This window comes from Mastacembelus armatus, chromosome 13 (assembly GCF_900324485.2).
Source record: "Mastacembelus armatus chromosome 13, fMasArm1.2, whole genome shotgun sequence".
NCBI lineage: Eukaryota > Metazoa > Chordata > Actinopteri > Synbranchiformes > Mastacembelidae > Mastacembelus > Mastacembelus armatus.
This window is the reverse complement of record NC_046645.1, coordinates 16,593,903-16,611,254: the sequence shown is the minus strand read 5'-3', so window position 1 is coordinate 16,611,254 and position 17,352 is coordinate 16,593,903. Positions and strand designations below refer to the sequence as shown.

At 39.1% G+C, this 17,352-nt stretch overlaps 1 protein-coding gene across 1 annotated transcript in view; it reads right to left on the bottom strand.

Moving 5' to 3' along the window:
- The window catches only part of brip1 (BRCA1 interacting helicase 1), a 46,977-nt gene extending 32,273 nt beyond the window's left edge, over positions 1–14,704 (bottom strand). Inside the window, 7 exon segments of the mRNA XM_026299194.1 lie at positions 2,461–2,733; positions 6,402–6,539; positions 7,723–7,868; positions 9,136–9,345; positions 13,719–13,830; positions 14,201–14,297; positions 14,676–14,704. Of these exon segments, the coding sequence (XP_026154979.1) occupies positions 2,461–2,733; positions 6,402–6,539; positions 7,723–7,868; positions 9,136–9,345; positions 13,719–13,830; positions 14,201–14,293 (972 nt within the window). The 5' untranslated portion in view covers positions 14,294–14,297; positions 14,676–14,704.
- Positions 14,705–17,352: the final 2,648 nt, after the last annotated feature.

Genomic DNA, 17,352 nt, shown 5'->3' with positions numbered 1-17,352 from the left:
TCCACTAAAACAAACTTCTGTAAAAAATATATCAGACAAATATTTTTTTCAATTTTTTTTTGCTTAAATCTGTTAATAAACTTGAGTTCTGATTAAAAGTACTAAATGTCAAAAAAAAAAAAAAAAATTTCCAGGATTTTAAAATCCCAGGATTTTTTTTTTTAAGATTTAGTAGTTTTGATCAGAACTGAAGTTGATTAACAGATTTATGCAAAAAACTATCTGATATATTTTTACAGGAGTTTATTTTAGTGGATGTTTTCATCCTGAGCATAACGAAAGGGTAGTGTTTTCAAACAGTGCACAAGGGTTAAAAAAAAGAATGACTCAAAATGATTGACCAATTATCACAAAAACTGCTGGCTATTTTTTTTTTTTTTTAATCTTTGTCCATTCCAATGACAGGTTTGATGTTCCACTGCTAAAAAAAAAAATACACAGAAAAGCCACAAAGCTTTACATTATTTTGGTACTGCAATTTTATGAAAATGTGAAGAAAAACTATTATATAACAAATCTATTCTTAGAGCAGCTTTTGATTCAAAAGTCTCACATAATGCTTTTTATTTGTCTGGAGTAATCCAGTTTAAATAATAATACAGTTTAAAATGTGTAACATTAGAATTTGTTAGATTTCTAGAAGTAGGTTCCCCTTTGACTAGAAATGACACACTATTTCAGGTCTGTGATTAGGTGTTCCAGCTTTTGTAGTGGCTTGCATGTCCTGACACAGTGAATATAGATGTGTAAAAAAGCAGCATCTTATTGTACCAAGCCCCAATTACTCTGTCAGCAGAGGTGCCTGCTTTAGATATCCCACCCTATTCTTTATGAATTGAATTGCTTGAGGTGACACTGTCACACAAATACTGTACACAAGTAGGCTCAGTAACCTCCAGCCACTCTTTGGATGAAATGGTCTACTTCTCACAATGAAGTGCTAAACTTGGACACTTTGCTGACACTGAACCCTGACTGCATGGTGAAAAGTGAGTTGAAGGATTAATGACCAGTACAGCCACATTTAGGAAAGTCAAGACAGCTTACAGCAAAGTTAAAACAGAGGACAGCTTTTTGACTGAAGCCACCATTAGCTTAACAATGTGCTGTTTTGTATATGAATCACTTTGTCTGTACAATATAGTAACCTGACACTAACTAGACTAAACCCTGAGGTGAAGACATAGAGCATCAGTCTGGGGTTATAACAGGGCAGCTATTTGATGTGGCAAAGTTAGACAATTGCCACTGGAGTGAAACACCTCCAATGACAGCTTAATTGTTTGCATTCCAGTTGGCGCCCCAATTCAAAGACCTTGGGGGTTATAAGTGTCTCTTGCCTCTAATGCAGTATTATAAATGCTCTTCTGATGCTACATTGAAGGATTTATTCTAGGAGTAGTCAACACCGGGCTAGGGTTTTATTGCAGGGTGACAGAATCACTTGTCTGTTCACAGTAAAAGATGGTGTTAAGTCAAGTTAATATATGTGAGGGAGAGAAATTGATTGGTATCAAAACGTATAATTACATTTTCTAGTCATTTATGCTGTAATTCAATACACCAGTGGATAAAAGTTGCATTGCATGGAGAAATACTATTTGTGTCATGATGTCTTGGTTTTCATGGGTCAATCCTGGTTCAAATGAATAAAAGGTCCACAACAAGTTATTGGGAAACAAAAGTGTGCAGAAAAATAGCAGAGCTAAACTGGTCTGAGTCAGAGACTACATCATTCATGGGATAAAAGTAGTGTTACCATAATTGTTATTCACATTACCAGATATTCAGATTCCCATAAAGTATAAGGCATAAAGTATAACAATGACTTTGGTGTACTCACCATAACATCTGTGAATCTGGAACTTGGCTTAGCTTATTTGCACTGTTACCTGAAGCGTTAGCAGCATGAGCAGCCAGTATTTAACATGTGCTATTTTCATCCGATACATCCACCCTGTCAATTTAATGATCTAGCTCTGCTCCTTAAGTGGAGCTGTGTGTGTTGCTTTGTCATAATTTGAGGTAAAAATACAAGAAAATGACTACCCCCCCTCCCAAAAAGAAAGTATGTATTTCACTGCCCTGCATCACGACTGCTATATTCATACTCAAACGCACACGCGCGCACGCACACACACACACACACACACCCTCACACACACACACACACACACACACACACACACACACACACAAACACACACCAAACTATACGAGATAGTATGATTTGGAGAAGCTGCAGAAGGAGTTGAAGACAAAGTCATCACATGAAAAAAAAAAAAAAGGCAGGCACAGCCTAGGAAAAACACCAGGCTATCTTTTCAAGTCCAATACAGCTGCTGTCTGCTATGATGGATCTCAAAGCCCAACTAATATCTCAAATATTAATGTAATAAAATAAATAAAAAAAATAAATTATATGTGGTCGTGTGTGTATGTGTTTTTGTTCATCCTCACATCCTTGGCCTCCAGCAGATCCTTGCAACGTTCATTGCGGTTGAAGTGAGACACCACTTCTGTGTTGACACAGGTGTGATCTCTGCTGGATAAGATGGTCATTGGCACATTGGAGTAAACAGTGCGTTTCAGCTCGTGGGCAATCTGAGTTATCTGTTTATGAGTGCGAGTGCCAAAGAAGATCTTAGGAATCTCCTTTTTGCCATCTGTGTCTCTGTCCTTCACACTCTCTTTGGCAGAATCACATGAGCACCTGGAGCAGGGTTGTGGGGGCTGGATGGAGAAATAGAAATAAATACTGAGAGGTTATCACAGCTAGATTTCAACATTTCATTACACAGTCCAGTTGAGTCCTATTAATGGCACAGTACAAGCAAATGCTGATAGTATGATCCTTGACAGTTCATTTTATAATTGAAGACAAATTGGATGATTTTTTTTTAATGGTTTTGGATCTTACTTGGAACCAACATTAAATTAAATTTGATATATTATATAAAAAAATGTATATAAATAAAATTTAATCGATATGGCTCACTTAAATAGCGAGTGAGAAAACCTAGTGCCTTAAATCACATTAAAACAAATAGTCTCACAACTGGATGTATCCATCTACAGTTACACAATGTGTGAAGACGATGACCACAAATTTTGAGAAATCACCATCATTTGACTGAAACATCAATAGGTGTGTGACCTTCTGAAATTATGCCCCAGAAGGCAGTTTTACTGTTGGGGCTTAGTTGATAAAGATACATGTTGACATATTGGCACTTTCAACTCTTTAGCATGTAGTGGAATGATACCAGTAAAAACTAACATGCACGCCTGTCCACTGCAAGTGCTTTGGTTAATATTAAATACACGTAATTCACAGGCTTGGCAGTAACATTTATTTCTGAATTCCCTACGAGTTATCTGAATAATTCCACATACGAATGAAAGGTATGTATTGTCACTCAGTGCAACTTATGATGGGGATCAGAAGGTAGTCTGTCTTCTGATGACAGATGAGTATCTCAAGTTACCAACCTGCTCAGATTTTCCAAGCATGTTTGCCGATCAAATATTTCAATGTGAGATGGAATGCAGGCCAGAGGGCCCTTAGAAAGCCATCTCGCCAGACTTAAGATGGATAACAAGCCCTGAGCCCACGTGAAAAATAAACAGGGCCCCAACACCAGTTCAAGTTACATCTCTCCTGTGGAACAGTTACGCTTCACAGCCTGGGCCTTGAGCCCGATCAACTTACCTGCTGCTGCCACATTAAATAGAGCCATCCAAATATCCTTCCCCAAGATGGCCAATAATTACTTATTCATTTGCAGGTAGGGGGGCGTAGCGGTGGGTTGGGGCAGTGTAGAAGGGTTTGCTGATGAATAGAGGCCCTTGTCAAAAGCTGCAGCAGGAAACAGCTGACACAAGAGTATCCTTTTACACACCTGCCTCCTGAGATGCCCGGACAACAAGGTTTCAAGCCTGGCCCCAAAGCCCAGAGAAGACACCCCTACCAAGGAATGCAGTAACTGGCAAAAGGGACAAACTGGACGCCAGAACTGCTCACATACTGGTTCTTTTAGTGTAGAACAATTGCACTTGTGCTTCTTAGGGGGCACTAGCAATGATAATATCCTTGGTTTGTCTGTCAAAAGAATCTACTTTCTTGACAGGTACACCTTAAAAAGTATACTAATACTTTTCACTAGCTTTTTAATAAATACATGTAAACTAATTTTCTTTCGATTTACTTCCTTCAGGTACGAAGAGTTTTGTTGCTATATATACACTGTTAGGTGCAAGTGTATGCAGCTGCTACAAATTTCTGTATTTGACAGAAATTAGGTCAGGTCACAGGTAGGCTTCTATTGCAATACTTTCTGCCAACACCTGATAGATGAAAATTTCACACTCCAGAAAGCCAGTCAGAGGGCACTTACTGGGGGGTACAAGCAATGGATCACTAAGGTATCACTGGCACCTCTTGCTGGACACCAATTTGCTTTGTATTCTTTGGCTTTCGAAGGCCTACAATACATTCCAGTAAGGGTGGGCTACAATAGCCAATACCTCAGAAGACATGACACCAAACACCCCCTCCTCATGATGTGCAGGTAGGGGCCCTGGCAAGGTCCTCCAAAGCACCTGTTTATCCCTCGGGCACAGTAACCAGCGGGTGAACCCCATTCAATATTTATCCCCGTGGCTTTCACAGATCAGCGGCCCAAGCGAGGCAAACCCTCTTAATTAAAACTGGAGCTTGCTTCAAAGGGCCCTATTCAGGCCGTCAGTCAGCGCTCTTGGGACAAAAGAGCCCGGGTCACGTAGCTGCAGGGAAACCAGAGACGGACGCGCTTTTTCGACTTTACTTTCCCTCCTCCTCTTTTTCCACCTCCCATCATCCATAGCTCTAAAATCCAAGCTACACAACTGTGGCATGTTTACGTGCAGTTGTGAAAGTTCAACAGCTTTCTATGCTGAGTATGAGTATGATTATGAGTTAATGTGCAGCAACCTCAGGAACATGGATTACTCACAACAAACAGCATCTTTATACCTTTAAGAATATGGTGTTACTTGATGCACTATGTTTGGTTTATTCTGACTACAGCAAAAGATTGATATGAGACCGTAGACACCCCTGAACCCCAAATGGACATGTACAGCCTGCAAGGAACCAATATCTGGTCCGCATCGATCCATTACTAATGTAACTGTTAAAAAAAAAGCAAAGTGCAGACAGACGTCAAAAGAAACACACACTCTTTAAAGTCCTTGACTATCTAGCTAAACATATCTGTCAACTTTGCCAGTACCAGTAAGTTATACATAACTGTCCGTAACTATAAACATGGCCTACACGAAAAACCAGGAAAACAATCAGTTTGGTTGCAACTGGGCAGTTTTATGTTATTGGATAGCACCAGTGGTAAACTACAAAGCAGTTAATATAAAGAAACACTGATCACTGATCATCACTGACTGGTGAGTGAACATTTATTTATTTGTCTCAGTCAGTCGTATTGACAGATGGACCTCACATAGTTTGTCCACCTAGAAAACTGTGTCGGATGTAATAATAAGCACCACAGAGGCACCCTAGGTTACAGTACTTGCACAATTCCTGTTCACTCTGTGCACTTTAGACTTTCAATTTCATTTTAAAACATGCCATAGAGGTTCTCTGATAACTTGGCTCGATAACTACAATGCTAAGAAGAAACAAAAATGATCATGTGACTAATCAGAACAGTTCAAAAGCACACAATTAACTAATGTTCAAATTTGTCTAATTTCAAGCCTATCCATGTTTGAAACATGACAAGGCTGCCTGTTTTAACCACAGCCTTGGTCAGTTTAGTGGAGTATAGCACCACCCAGTGGTGACAGTGAATGATGATTCTGAAACTACTGCAGACACGGTGTAACCATAAAATACTTGCAGGAAAGAATGTTCAAAACTACTTCTTCACTGATATCGTCCATGAGGGGGTTACCAAACCTGTGTTTCTCTGTCAGGATTTAAAATCCTGACACTGTGCAACAGAATTTTTCACAACAGAAAATTTAAAATCTTACCGCAGGACCAGCATAACAAATAACAGTAATGATGACTCTTGTCATTTAAATGTCCCAGTAAAATGTTTGTGAGCCAGCATACACAGTGGACCTTTTCCACAGCAGACATATTTACATGTCATTGCAGGAAAAGCAAGCAGTGTTATTAATATTATTGATAGCTCCATAAGGTGTCCAAGTTACAGGGCCAGGTTAGTGTGACAATGATTAGCTTACACCATATGGGTAACATCAAAGGTGGTCCACAGTCACTAACCTCTGGAGAAAATGAATAGAAAGGATAATATCATCCCCATTTTCAGTAAAACCACAATACTATTACTGTTACTATTGTAACATTGCATCTCTGTCTTTAATGTACTCACACTGTATGATGAAGACATACTGGCAGCGGGATCGTTTGGTTCTGTAGTCCAACTCTGAGAACCTGAAGGCTTATTTTCTGGTTTCGAGTCATCATCTATAAATACCACTCCAAGCTCTAGACGCTGTCTTTTCCGGCTCTGAGGAACAAATGCAGGCACTTTACTTCACTGGGCTGTAGATTACTCAACATTTCTTTTTTAGACCCAGTAGTAGCTCATTTAGCCAAAGATGCTTAATGTGTCTATTGTCAATATACATTATTTTAATTGCAAAAATATGTCACTGAATTATCTGATTATCTAATGGGATAATATCAAAATTTTTTGTGGCTTCAGACTTTACATTTGAAAATGCACAACACTTTATTTTGTTTTAGATTTCATTTTAAATGGATAAAATTACCCCTCAATATACACTCAAAATCTCCCATAGATAAAGCGTTTTTATGTTTGCAAATGTATTAAAAGTCAAAACCTGAAATTATGTTTCGTGATTGATGTTTTTCTTATCCTTGATGTAGACAGGTCTTAATGATAGGCCATGTGTCTACAACAACTGAAGTGAAGTGATAAGACAATGTTCAGAAAGACGTGTGTGTATATAATGCGCCACAATTCATATGGCATATCAAGAGAATAAAACCATTTCTAAAACTGAGTATTCCCTGGATCATTGTGTCCTCACTAATTGTCAGATGTCTGGAACCACAAGGACGCTTTCTTAAGAGTTGTTCATCAGACCAAACTGAGCAATCAGGCAAGGAGTGCTTTGGTCAGGGAGGTGACAGAGCTGGGAGATGGGAGACTGGAAGGACTTCCAAATCAGCAGTCAGGCCTTTGTGGCAGAGTAATTAGACAAAGCCACTTTGAGTAAAAGGCTGAGGATGGTTATCTTAGAGTTTGTACAACAGCATTTACAGGATTCAGAGAGCATGAGGAAATTCTCTGGTCGGATGAGAAAAAAAAACCAAAAACTTTTGGGCAGAACTCCAACTGCATGTCTGGAGAACACCCAGCATCAGCTGGTTAATCCTATCCCTGTGTTGAAGAATGGTGGTGGCAGCATCACAGTAAGTTTCTATCTTTTAAATATCTTTTTACCTGCATCTCAGGAACATTGTTATGGTGAGCAGCAAACTATGACAATACAGTACTGCAAGTTGCCATCAAATTTATCTTCTAGTGCAATGCCACAATTTCAATTTCTTTCTTTTCACGCCACAAGACCAAAAGTGTATATTGTACAGTCAGTCTTTAAATGTTTTACACAATTACTGTGAAAATAAATGTAAAACAGTATTTACAAAGCATCTATCACTACCTTGGTTTCAGCTGGTCGAATGCGTTTTCGGTCCGGCTGGAAGTCATCGTCTTTCCCGCAGTCAGAGCTGAGACAAGACTGTAACTTTTCAGACAGGCGAGAGGCTAAAGATGATTTCTTAGGCTGTGACTCCTCTTGTAACAGCTCTAGAGCAATACAAAAAGGTTAGGATCATAAACAGTGTAACAGTGAAATAGCTTAGTGCCCCTTAAACAAATAATAAGTACAATCACTCACTAATAAGTAAGTACCCAACATTTTTTTGTATCTAGGCTTTTTTTTTTTTTTTTTTACATCTAGGCTTTAGTTTGAAGTCCTGAGGTCCTGGATTTTTTTTTTTTTTTGGCACAAACAGAAAAAGCATTAATTAGGCCATCACTATTAAAATGTGAATACCTTAGTCTTTTTAAATAAATGTAGCATATAATAAGAAAAAGTTTACATGATGAGTACTAATATACTGACTGCCAAAGTTGGGACTGAGAAAGAAACCAGATACAGTTTCCGAAATATGATAGAGATGTATAATGTGTACATTTTCTTATGAAAATGTGTGGGAAGGGAAAAGTGAGGCATACACACATCATCGGTTGTGTGTGTATATGTGTGTGTGTGAATGCAGAAACATGGTGCACCTGGCACCATTTTGGCAATTAACCCCTGTCTATTTAGTGGGAGAGAGAAACCAGAGCAAGAGAAGGAATTGAATTACAGAAGAACTGGCAGAAGAACTGAGAGTGAGCGTAACTCACTGGGCAGAGAAGGAACAGAACTATAAACTTAATTATTAGAATGTGAACATTTTCAATTGTCAGGATTACTTTGATGGATTTACGCATTTGTTGCCTCAATGGGATGGCATACCCTGTCAAGATACAGCCAGATTGTCTGCCTGTCTCTCTTTTTTTCAATCTCCATGTGTGTTTATGTGTATAAATGTGAATATGAGTGTGTGGATCCTGGCAACTGAGTTTTGAGTCTGCAATCTTGGGTCCAGCTCTTTATTCTTAAAACATGACATATCCTCTATTTGTTAGTGTGTTAAACAGACATTTCCATCTCCAGTTATTTTCTGTGGTAGTTTGTCAAATGAATATCTGGAAACTTATCATTAGGGCTGGACGATGTCTCTCGAATTGTCACGACTAGATTAAATCATCATTAAATCATTCAGTGGCTCAACATTGTGATGTCTGTCAGCCATACTGACTATAACTTATCTCATGACATGTCAATATTGCAATATGAAAGTACATGTGACATGACAGAAAATTATATCCACACACTCATGTATCCAATGGTCAAGCAGGAGCAGACAGTATTACACTGTTAATATACACAGAATCATTAATACTCACATAACATGTTTTACAGTGTTTCCTGCCCCACCAAAGAAATCTGAAAGCTGCTTACTGTATTCCGGTGTTGCAGACGTATGCTGTGTCATCTCTTTACAAGGTGACACAGTGAGGTCCAAAGCTGCAGGTTTAGCTGAGGTCTTGCTAGCTTTGCAATGGCACATACACTGACAAGGGGTGGTGAAATCTGACTTCTTACAGCCTCCTGCATTTTTATCGGACTGGTTCTTGTCCTCCATTACATTTCCCATTCCTTGCAGTTTAGCTGCCATCACATAAAGAAAAAGAAATAACTATCAGACTGTACATGGGGGGGTATTTCAACAAAATCTCCACAAAATTGTGAGAAAGGACACGGTTTAAAATTTTGGCATAAAGTTTTAAGATCTGTTAAACTGCAATTAAAATTAAACTATACTATTACAACAAGACAACAACTCTTTTTAAATAAAAAAAACACTGATCTGACACAACATTATGACCCCTCCCCCAATACTGTGCAAACAGTAGACAGTACAGTACTCCTCATTTTTGACCGGTTGTCCGGTTTGTCCTTCCTTAAACAACTTATTTTTATTTATCAATTAAATTGATAAAAATCATGAAAATAGTTGGCAATGAACATATTTGTCGATTAGTTAGATCTAGTAATGTACAGTGGGTACGGAAAGTATTCAGACCCCTTTAAATGTTTCACTCTTTGTGTCATTGCAGCCATTTGCCAAAATCAAAAAAGTTCATTTTATTTCTCATTAATGTACACTCAGCACCCCATCTTGACAGAAAAAAACAGAAATGTAGAAATTTTTGCAAATTTATTAAAAAAGAAAAACTGAAATATCACATGGTCATAAGTATTCAGACCCTTTGCAGTGACACTCATATTTAACTCACATGCTGTCCATTTCTTCTGATCCTCCTTGAGATGGTTCTGCTCCTTCATTGGAGTCCAGCTGTGTTTAATTAAACTGATTGGACTTGATTAGGAAAGGCACACACCTGTCTATATAAGACCTTACAGCTCACAGTGCATGTCAGAGCAAATGAGAATCATGAGGTCGAAGGAACTGCCCAAGGAGCTCAGAGACAGAATTGTGGCAAGGCACAGATCTGGCCAAGGTTACAAAAGAATTTCTGCAGCACTCAAGGTTCCTAAGAGCACAGTGGCCTCCATAATCCTCAAATGGAAAAAGTTTGGGACGACCAGAACTCTTCCTAGACCTGGCCGTCCAGCCAAACTGAGCAATCGTGGGAGAAGAGCCTTGGTGAGAGAGGTAAAGAAGAACCCAAAGGTCACTGTGGCTGAGCTCCAGAGATGCAGTAGGGAGATGGGAGAAAGTTCCACAAAGTCAACTATCACTGCAGCCCTCCACCAGTCGGGGCTTCATGGCAGAGTGGCCCGACGGAAGCCTCTCCTCAGTGCAAGACACATGAAAGCCTGCATAGAGTTTGCCAAAAACCACATGAAGGACTCCCAGACTATGAGAAATAAGATTCTCTGGTCTGATGAGACCAAGATTGAACTTTTTGGCGTTAATTCGAAGCGGTATGTGTGGAGAAAACCAGGCACTGCTCATCACCTGCCCAATACAATCCCTACAGTGAAACATGGTGGTGGGAGCATCATGTTGTGGGGGTGTTTTTCAGCTGCAGGGACGGGACGACTGGTTGCAATTGAAGGAAAGATGAATGCGGCCAAGTACAGAGATATTCTGGAAGAAAACCTCTTCCAGAGTGCTCAGGACCTCAGACTGAGCCAAAGGTTCACCTTTCAACAGGACAATGACCCTAAGCACACAGCTAAAATAACAAAGGAGTGGCTTCGGAACAACTCTGTGACCGTTCTTGACTGGCCCAGCCAGAGCCCTGACCTAAACCCAATTGAGCATCTCTGGAGAGACCTGAAAATGGCTGTTCACCAACGTTGACCATCCAACCTGACAGAACTGGAGAGGATCTGCAAGGAAGAATGGCAGAGGATCCCCAAATCCAGGTGTGAAACACTTGTTGCATCATTCCCAAGATGACTCATGGCTGTACTAGCTCAAAAGGGTGCTTCTACTCAATACTGAGCACAGGGTCTGAATACTTATGACCATGTGATATTTCAGTTTTTCTTTTTTAATAAATTCGCAAAAATTTCTACATTTCTGCTTTTTTCTGGCAAGATGGGGTGCTGAGTGTACATTAATGAGAAATAAAATGAACTTTTTTGATTTTGGCAAATGGCTGCAATGACACAAAGAGTGAAAAATTTAAAGGGGTCTGAATACTTTCCGTACCCACTGTAGCTGTTTGCAGTGGCACATGGTGACCAGCTGCAGAGACAAAAATGACAGAAGAGTGAAAGGCACATTTTCCAGAATGAAAGAATATTAACACTTATGTGGACAGCGGTGGTGCCTTCTTGTTCTAGTTTTTCTGTTATGTGGTCAGATAATCAGTAATCCAGTAAAATGTTTATAGCTCTCAGGCCAATTGACGAAGTTTATCAAATGTTAGTCCACACTGACTACGACATAGGCATGAGGCATCAATGTCATCCTTAATCTCTGTGTTTTTAGGCATCATTTCCTCTGGCACATTTAATGAATTTCTAAAAACAGCATAACAAAAAACAAAAAACAGCCAGCACTTTCATCTGTTGTGGTACACACACTTGCAAAGAGCAGGAGGTGATATCCTGCAAGTCCTGCTGGAAAGACTGAACACGCACGCACGCACGCACGCACGCACGCACGCACACACACACACACACACACACTATAATATGCTGATATAGTTCATATAAAACTCCATATAAAAGTCAGAAACTAAGCGTGCTATGCACAGGCCTGTGTAAAGGGTTAATGGGGCCACTTGGTTGTCAACAGTAAAAATCACAAATTTTACCTCTTCCCAACAGGGGAAACCACCAACCATCAAGAATGCATGATTATATAGTGTCCTGGCTGTGCAGTCAAAAAATGTCATAATTGATGATAATGTCATAATGTCAGTCAATGGAGTAAAAACCTCCACAAACAGTAAATTAGAAAAAATTCAAATCTAATGCTGCACAAAAACACTGATAAAAGGCAAAAAATATCCAGTCCACAATCTTTTTCTGTTTTTTCCCTAAATCTGTGACATCACTTATGAAATTGGCATTTAAAGAGTTAAAATCCTGGATTTTTTAATACATTTAGCAGTTTTGATCAGAACTGAAATTGATTAACAGATTTAGGCAAAAAAAGTTGGGGAAAAAAAATGTATCATATATTTTTACAGTATTTTATTTTTGTGGATGTTTTCATCCCAAACATAACAAAAGGTAGTGAATTTGCCCACAGTGTATTATTGACCTATGGTAAATTTCAAAATCATATTTCCAAAATTGATGTCAAATTAAGATTTGTCACCAAAAATCATTCCATTTGTTGAAATACAGTGACGGTTATGGCCAAATTAAGAGTGAAAAATGACCCTTGGTGGATGAAAACATCCTGAACAGCACATGAGGGTTAAACTCCAAACAATTTCATGACAATTACGTCCAGTGATAGTTGATGTTTTTTTATTTTTTTAACTCATGCAGCACACAATAGGAGATTGTCCAGGGAGATAATCAAGTTGATTTCAGCGTGGAACAGCGTAGGGCTAATGCCCCACTCACTTTTGCTTTCAGTGTGAAATTCTAATAAACAAGTGCCTTTTTTAATGTAACAAAGTATACGATTTTTTGAAATGTCATCAGATAAATTCAGTTTGTTATATTTTTATTACATGTTTAGCAAACTCCTTTGTTGTTTAATCTTTATATTTTTAAAATAAAAGGTTGAAAAATTTCTTTATATTCTCTACACTCACTAGCCATTTTATTAGGTACACCATGCTAGTACTGGGTTACTTTAGAACTGCATTAATTCTTTGTGGCATAGATTCAACAAGGTGTTGGAAACATTCCTCAAAGATTTTGGTCCATATTGACATGATAGCATCACACAGTTGCTGCAGATTTGTCAGCAGCACATCCATGATGCAAATCTCCCGATTCACCGCATCCCAAATGTGTTCTATTTGATTGAGATCTGGTAACTGTGGAGGCCATTAGAGTACAGTGAACTCATTGTCATGATCAAGAAACCAGTTTGAGATGATTTCAGCTTTGTGACATGGTGCAGTGCGATGGACTGGTGACCTGCCCAGGGTGTACCCCTGCCTTCCCACCCGAAAGAAAGCTAGAGGCTCCAGCAGATCCCCATGACCCTGGTTAAGGAATAAGCAGGTATAGATAATGGATGGATGGACATGGTGCATTATTCTGCTGGAAGTAGCCATCAGAAGATGGGTACACTATGGTCATTATTAAAACAGTTGTTTGTTGCAGCCCTAATACTAACCACTGCAATCCAGAAACACCCAACAAGACCTGCAGTTAAGGGAGGTGCTATGACCGAGTCATCCAGCCATCACAATTTGGCCCTTGTCAAAGTCACTCAGATCCTTAAAAGCTTGCCTGTTTTTCCTGCTTCCCACATATCATACTTCAAAGACTAAATGTTCACTTGCCCCGATGCAAACAGATGCTGCTGGGATAAGATATTCAATGGTACATATACACCTTTTTTTCGTTAGTCTCAGTCAGAGCTGACTTACCAAGCTGAGCCTGCTGCCAGCCAAGAGCAGAGCACAACAAGGCCAAGCTCTTTCCACTTCCTGTGGGACTCTCAAGCAAACAGTGCTGCCCATGGTTCAGTCCTCGTATGATCTGTAGAGAAAGTACAAACATATTTACACTGTCAGTGAACTGGCTTTATAGATAAGCACTACTCTCTGGTCATACAGTTTGTGAACACTGTCAATCCAGATGATATGTATTTTTGTAGTGTCACATTAACCACTGTTTTGATTATGAATATGAAAACAACTAATGGGCCAAACCCAAACCTATTGTGTAAGACACTTGAATCACTACAGTTGGCAATTGTGTTCCATAAATCTACAACTCCAGAATTCTTTGGATTTAATAATGTATTATGACACTACTCGTTACATGGCAACCAAACAATTCTGAATAATTTATAAAAGGCATGTAAGCAAGAGCACTTTATTTTTGAAGCAGTGAAGATGCTACTCACTGAATTCATCATGGACAGCTGGGATGGATAAGCCTTGCAGGGGAAGTGGATCTTAACCCCACCAATGGTGTATTCCACTGGGGATGCAGCCATGTTCCTGCTTCACAGAAATAACTCTAGTCTGATAAATCCCATTTTAACTACATGTTGTACAAACACACGTTCAGTGTAAAGTTAATAAAGCTCAAATCTTATTTTGCTTTTTCTTGATTGAAGCTGCCACTTAAGGGCTGTGTGACAGTTACTTGCTAGCTAGCTTAGTTACTAACTCAACCTAACGTTACAGGTTAACAGTACAAACTACTGTAGCTAATGCCTCAAGCTAAAGTTACGTTTTCCACAGATACTTTCATTCAGTACTCGTATACATATCACGTGGTTAAGCTGGCAATACCATGCAGAAAACAGTGCTAGCTGTTCCACTATAAATATTAAAAAATATAAAATGAACACAACCTGTTCCGTTCAAACTTACCCTCCCGTCGACTCTTCCCGCTCTAACAAAATCACGTTTCCCAAATTAACCGGAAGAAACACGTAATAGTTCTCAAGGCTTCCTTCGAATGCTTTCAAAATAAAAAAAAATATTGTGATATATATATAATGGAACGGGTTGGAAATAGAAGCACACTTTATGTATTTTCTGTTTAAAAACATTTAGGAGAATATAGTCTTAATTCTGCAAGTTTTCAGTAGCTACGTAACATGACCTTGTGGGATGTGTCATTTTTGTAGTTTTATTTTGAATGTACAGCGTCCGTGGCCTGAAGGGCTTCAAACGTTGACGCAGCGGGCTCGACGTGCGGTGTGCGCAGTGACTGTAGAAGGGGTGGACTTAGCAAGCCCGCTTCCGGGTTTGAAGCCATATAGGAAGTAGCCGCTGGCTCCAACAAGCCCTGGCTCCCATTGACTTCCATTGAAAAATCAGCGCCAATTACTAAGTCACAATTGCTGCCACAGTTATCATTGTGGCTTTGATAAATGATCTGTAACACAAGATATTAAGATATATAACTGACCAATCAAGTACTGCCTTTAATCCACGTCGCCTAGTTCCACTTCTACGTAAGGATGATTGACAGATTTGATTGACAGGTTTCCAATAACTTCCGACCTGGTTTTAATTAGGTGTCATGAAATCAATCCAAGGCAGCATGGTGGTTAGTCGTTAGTGGTTAGCACTGTTGGCTCACAGCGAGAAGGTCCTGGGTTCGCAACCCAGCCTTTCTGTGTGGAGTTTGCATGTTCTCCTTGTGCTTGCGTGGGTTTACTCCAGGTACTCCAGTTTCCTCCCACAGTCCAAAAACATGTATGTCAGGTTGATTGGTGACTCTAAATTGCCCATAGGAGTGAGTGTGAGTGTGTGAGGTTGTTTGTCTCTATGTGGCCCTGTGATGGACTGGTGACCTGTCCAGGGTGTACCCCTGCCTTTCACCCAAAGAGAGCTGGGATAGGCTCCAGCAGATCCCTGTGACCCTGGTTAAGGATTGACCGGGCATAGATAATGGATGGATGGAAACCAAACCAGTCCAGCGTCTACTCAGCGTCCAGTAAGCGTTGTTTAAATGGTGGTCTCCTGTATGACAGTTATGACAGTCGTTTCAAAAGTTAGTTTAAAAAACTTCTCGTCCTGGTTATCAATTATCAACTTTAACGTACCAAGGCTCCATCTGTTTCAGATGCCTCCTGGGCGCCTTCCTGGGGAGGTGTTCCGGGCATGTCCCACCGGGAGGAGGCCCCGGGGAAGACCCAGGAAAAGACCCAGGACCCAAGAAAATGCTGGATGGTAAAGAATCATTCTGGTATATGAATGTTTTTGCAACTATGGGTATTTTTAAGTCCCAGCAATGAAATTTTGAATTTATTTTTTAAAATTTGTCATTGAATTCTTGATAGATATATATCCATTGTTATTACACATACTGACAAAAAATAATCACTAAAAATGTTTTTTTTTTTATATTTTATGGGTCCAAACAACTGAAGTTTCACTGTTGAGATACCTAAAAAAGAGCTATATCAAATGCAATATGACATTATTTCCCACATATCAGTTTCATTTAAATGTTACTTTATACAATCTCAAAATCCTCCTATTCATCATTTATATGTTTTGTTTTTTTTATCTAAATATGCCTGCCCCACACTTTGGAGTCACAACACTAAACTAATGCCTTAAGTAGAAGTTGTATTCAAAGTGTTGCAGTAAAGGCCTTGTGTCGTAGTAGAGACAAATTTGTGAGTCAGTACATTGGCTCTGTAGTAAATGATACTTTCACGAAGTTTATACATTTTCAGTTTTTCTTGTCAGAAAGTTTCAGAAACATATGAACAAAATATGAATGGCATTCTTTCAAAATCAAAGCACATAAACCATAATATGAGTGTTTTATAGGGCTTGACTAATTGCACATTACTTTAAGCGCCATTGAAGGCCAATGTTACTCTCAAGTGTCTTGTTTTTTACCAGTAGGAAATTTTCAGACTTTCACAATAAAAGCCTAGTATTACTTAGAAGAGGTTAGTTTCACGTCTCTAAATTATGATGATTCACAATTAAAGATCATCTTATAGTTCACTTCACCTTTAAAACAAACACCTTTTATGACATTCTTTGAAAATAAAAGCAAATAACCCATAATATGAGTGTGTTTTAAGGGTTTAGGCTTTTTGCACACTGGTTTAGGAAACAATGGAGGCCTATTTTTAAGGTCAACTATTTCTATCCTCTGCCCACAGAACATGTTCAGGTTTTCACACTAAAGGCCTACTATTACTTAGAGGTTACTTTGATGTCTCTAAAGTATAATCAGTATTCACAATGACATGTCATATTGTAGCTCATGGTCATGTGTACCCTGCATTTTTTCATGATGGGCTCCAAGCAGCAGGCACACTTAAAATTTCTGCAGAAATTTTCTACGTCCTATTTGAAATTTTACCATAACATATTTTAATATTTTTCCTAAAAAGAAAATTGTTTATCTCTCACATTGTGTAATATGGGCCCAACGCATTCCGTTACATCCTTCAGAAACCTCTTCTCTACCCTCCTCTGGATGGGAGGAATCTGGTTGGAGGTTTAATTTTTGCATCCGGCTGTGACCACAGGCTTCTTGGTCTGGGAGAACCAAAGCATGTAAGGATTTGGG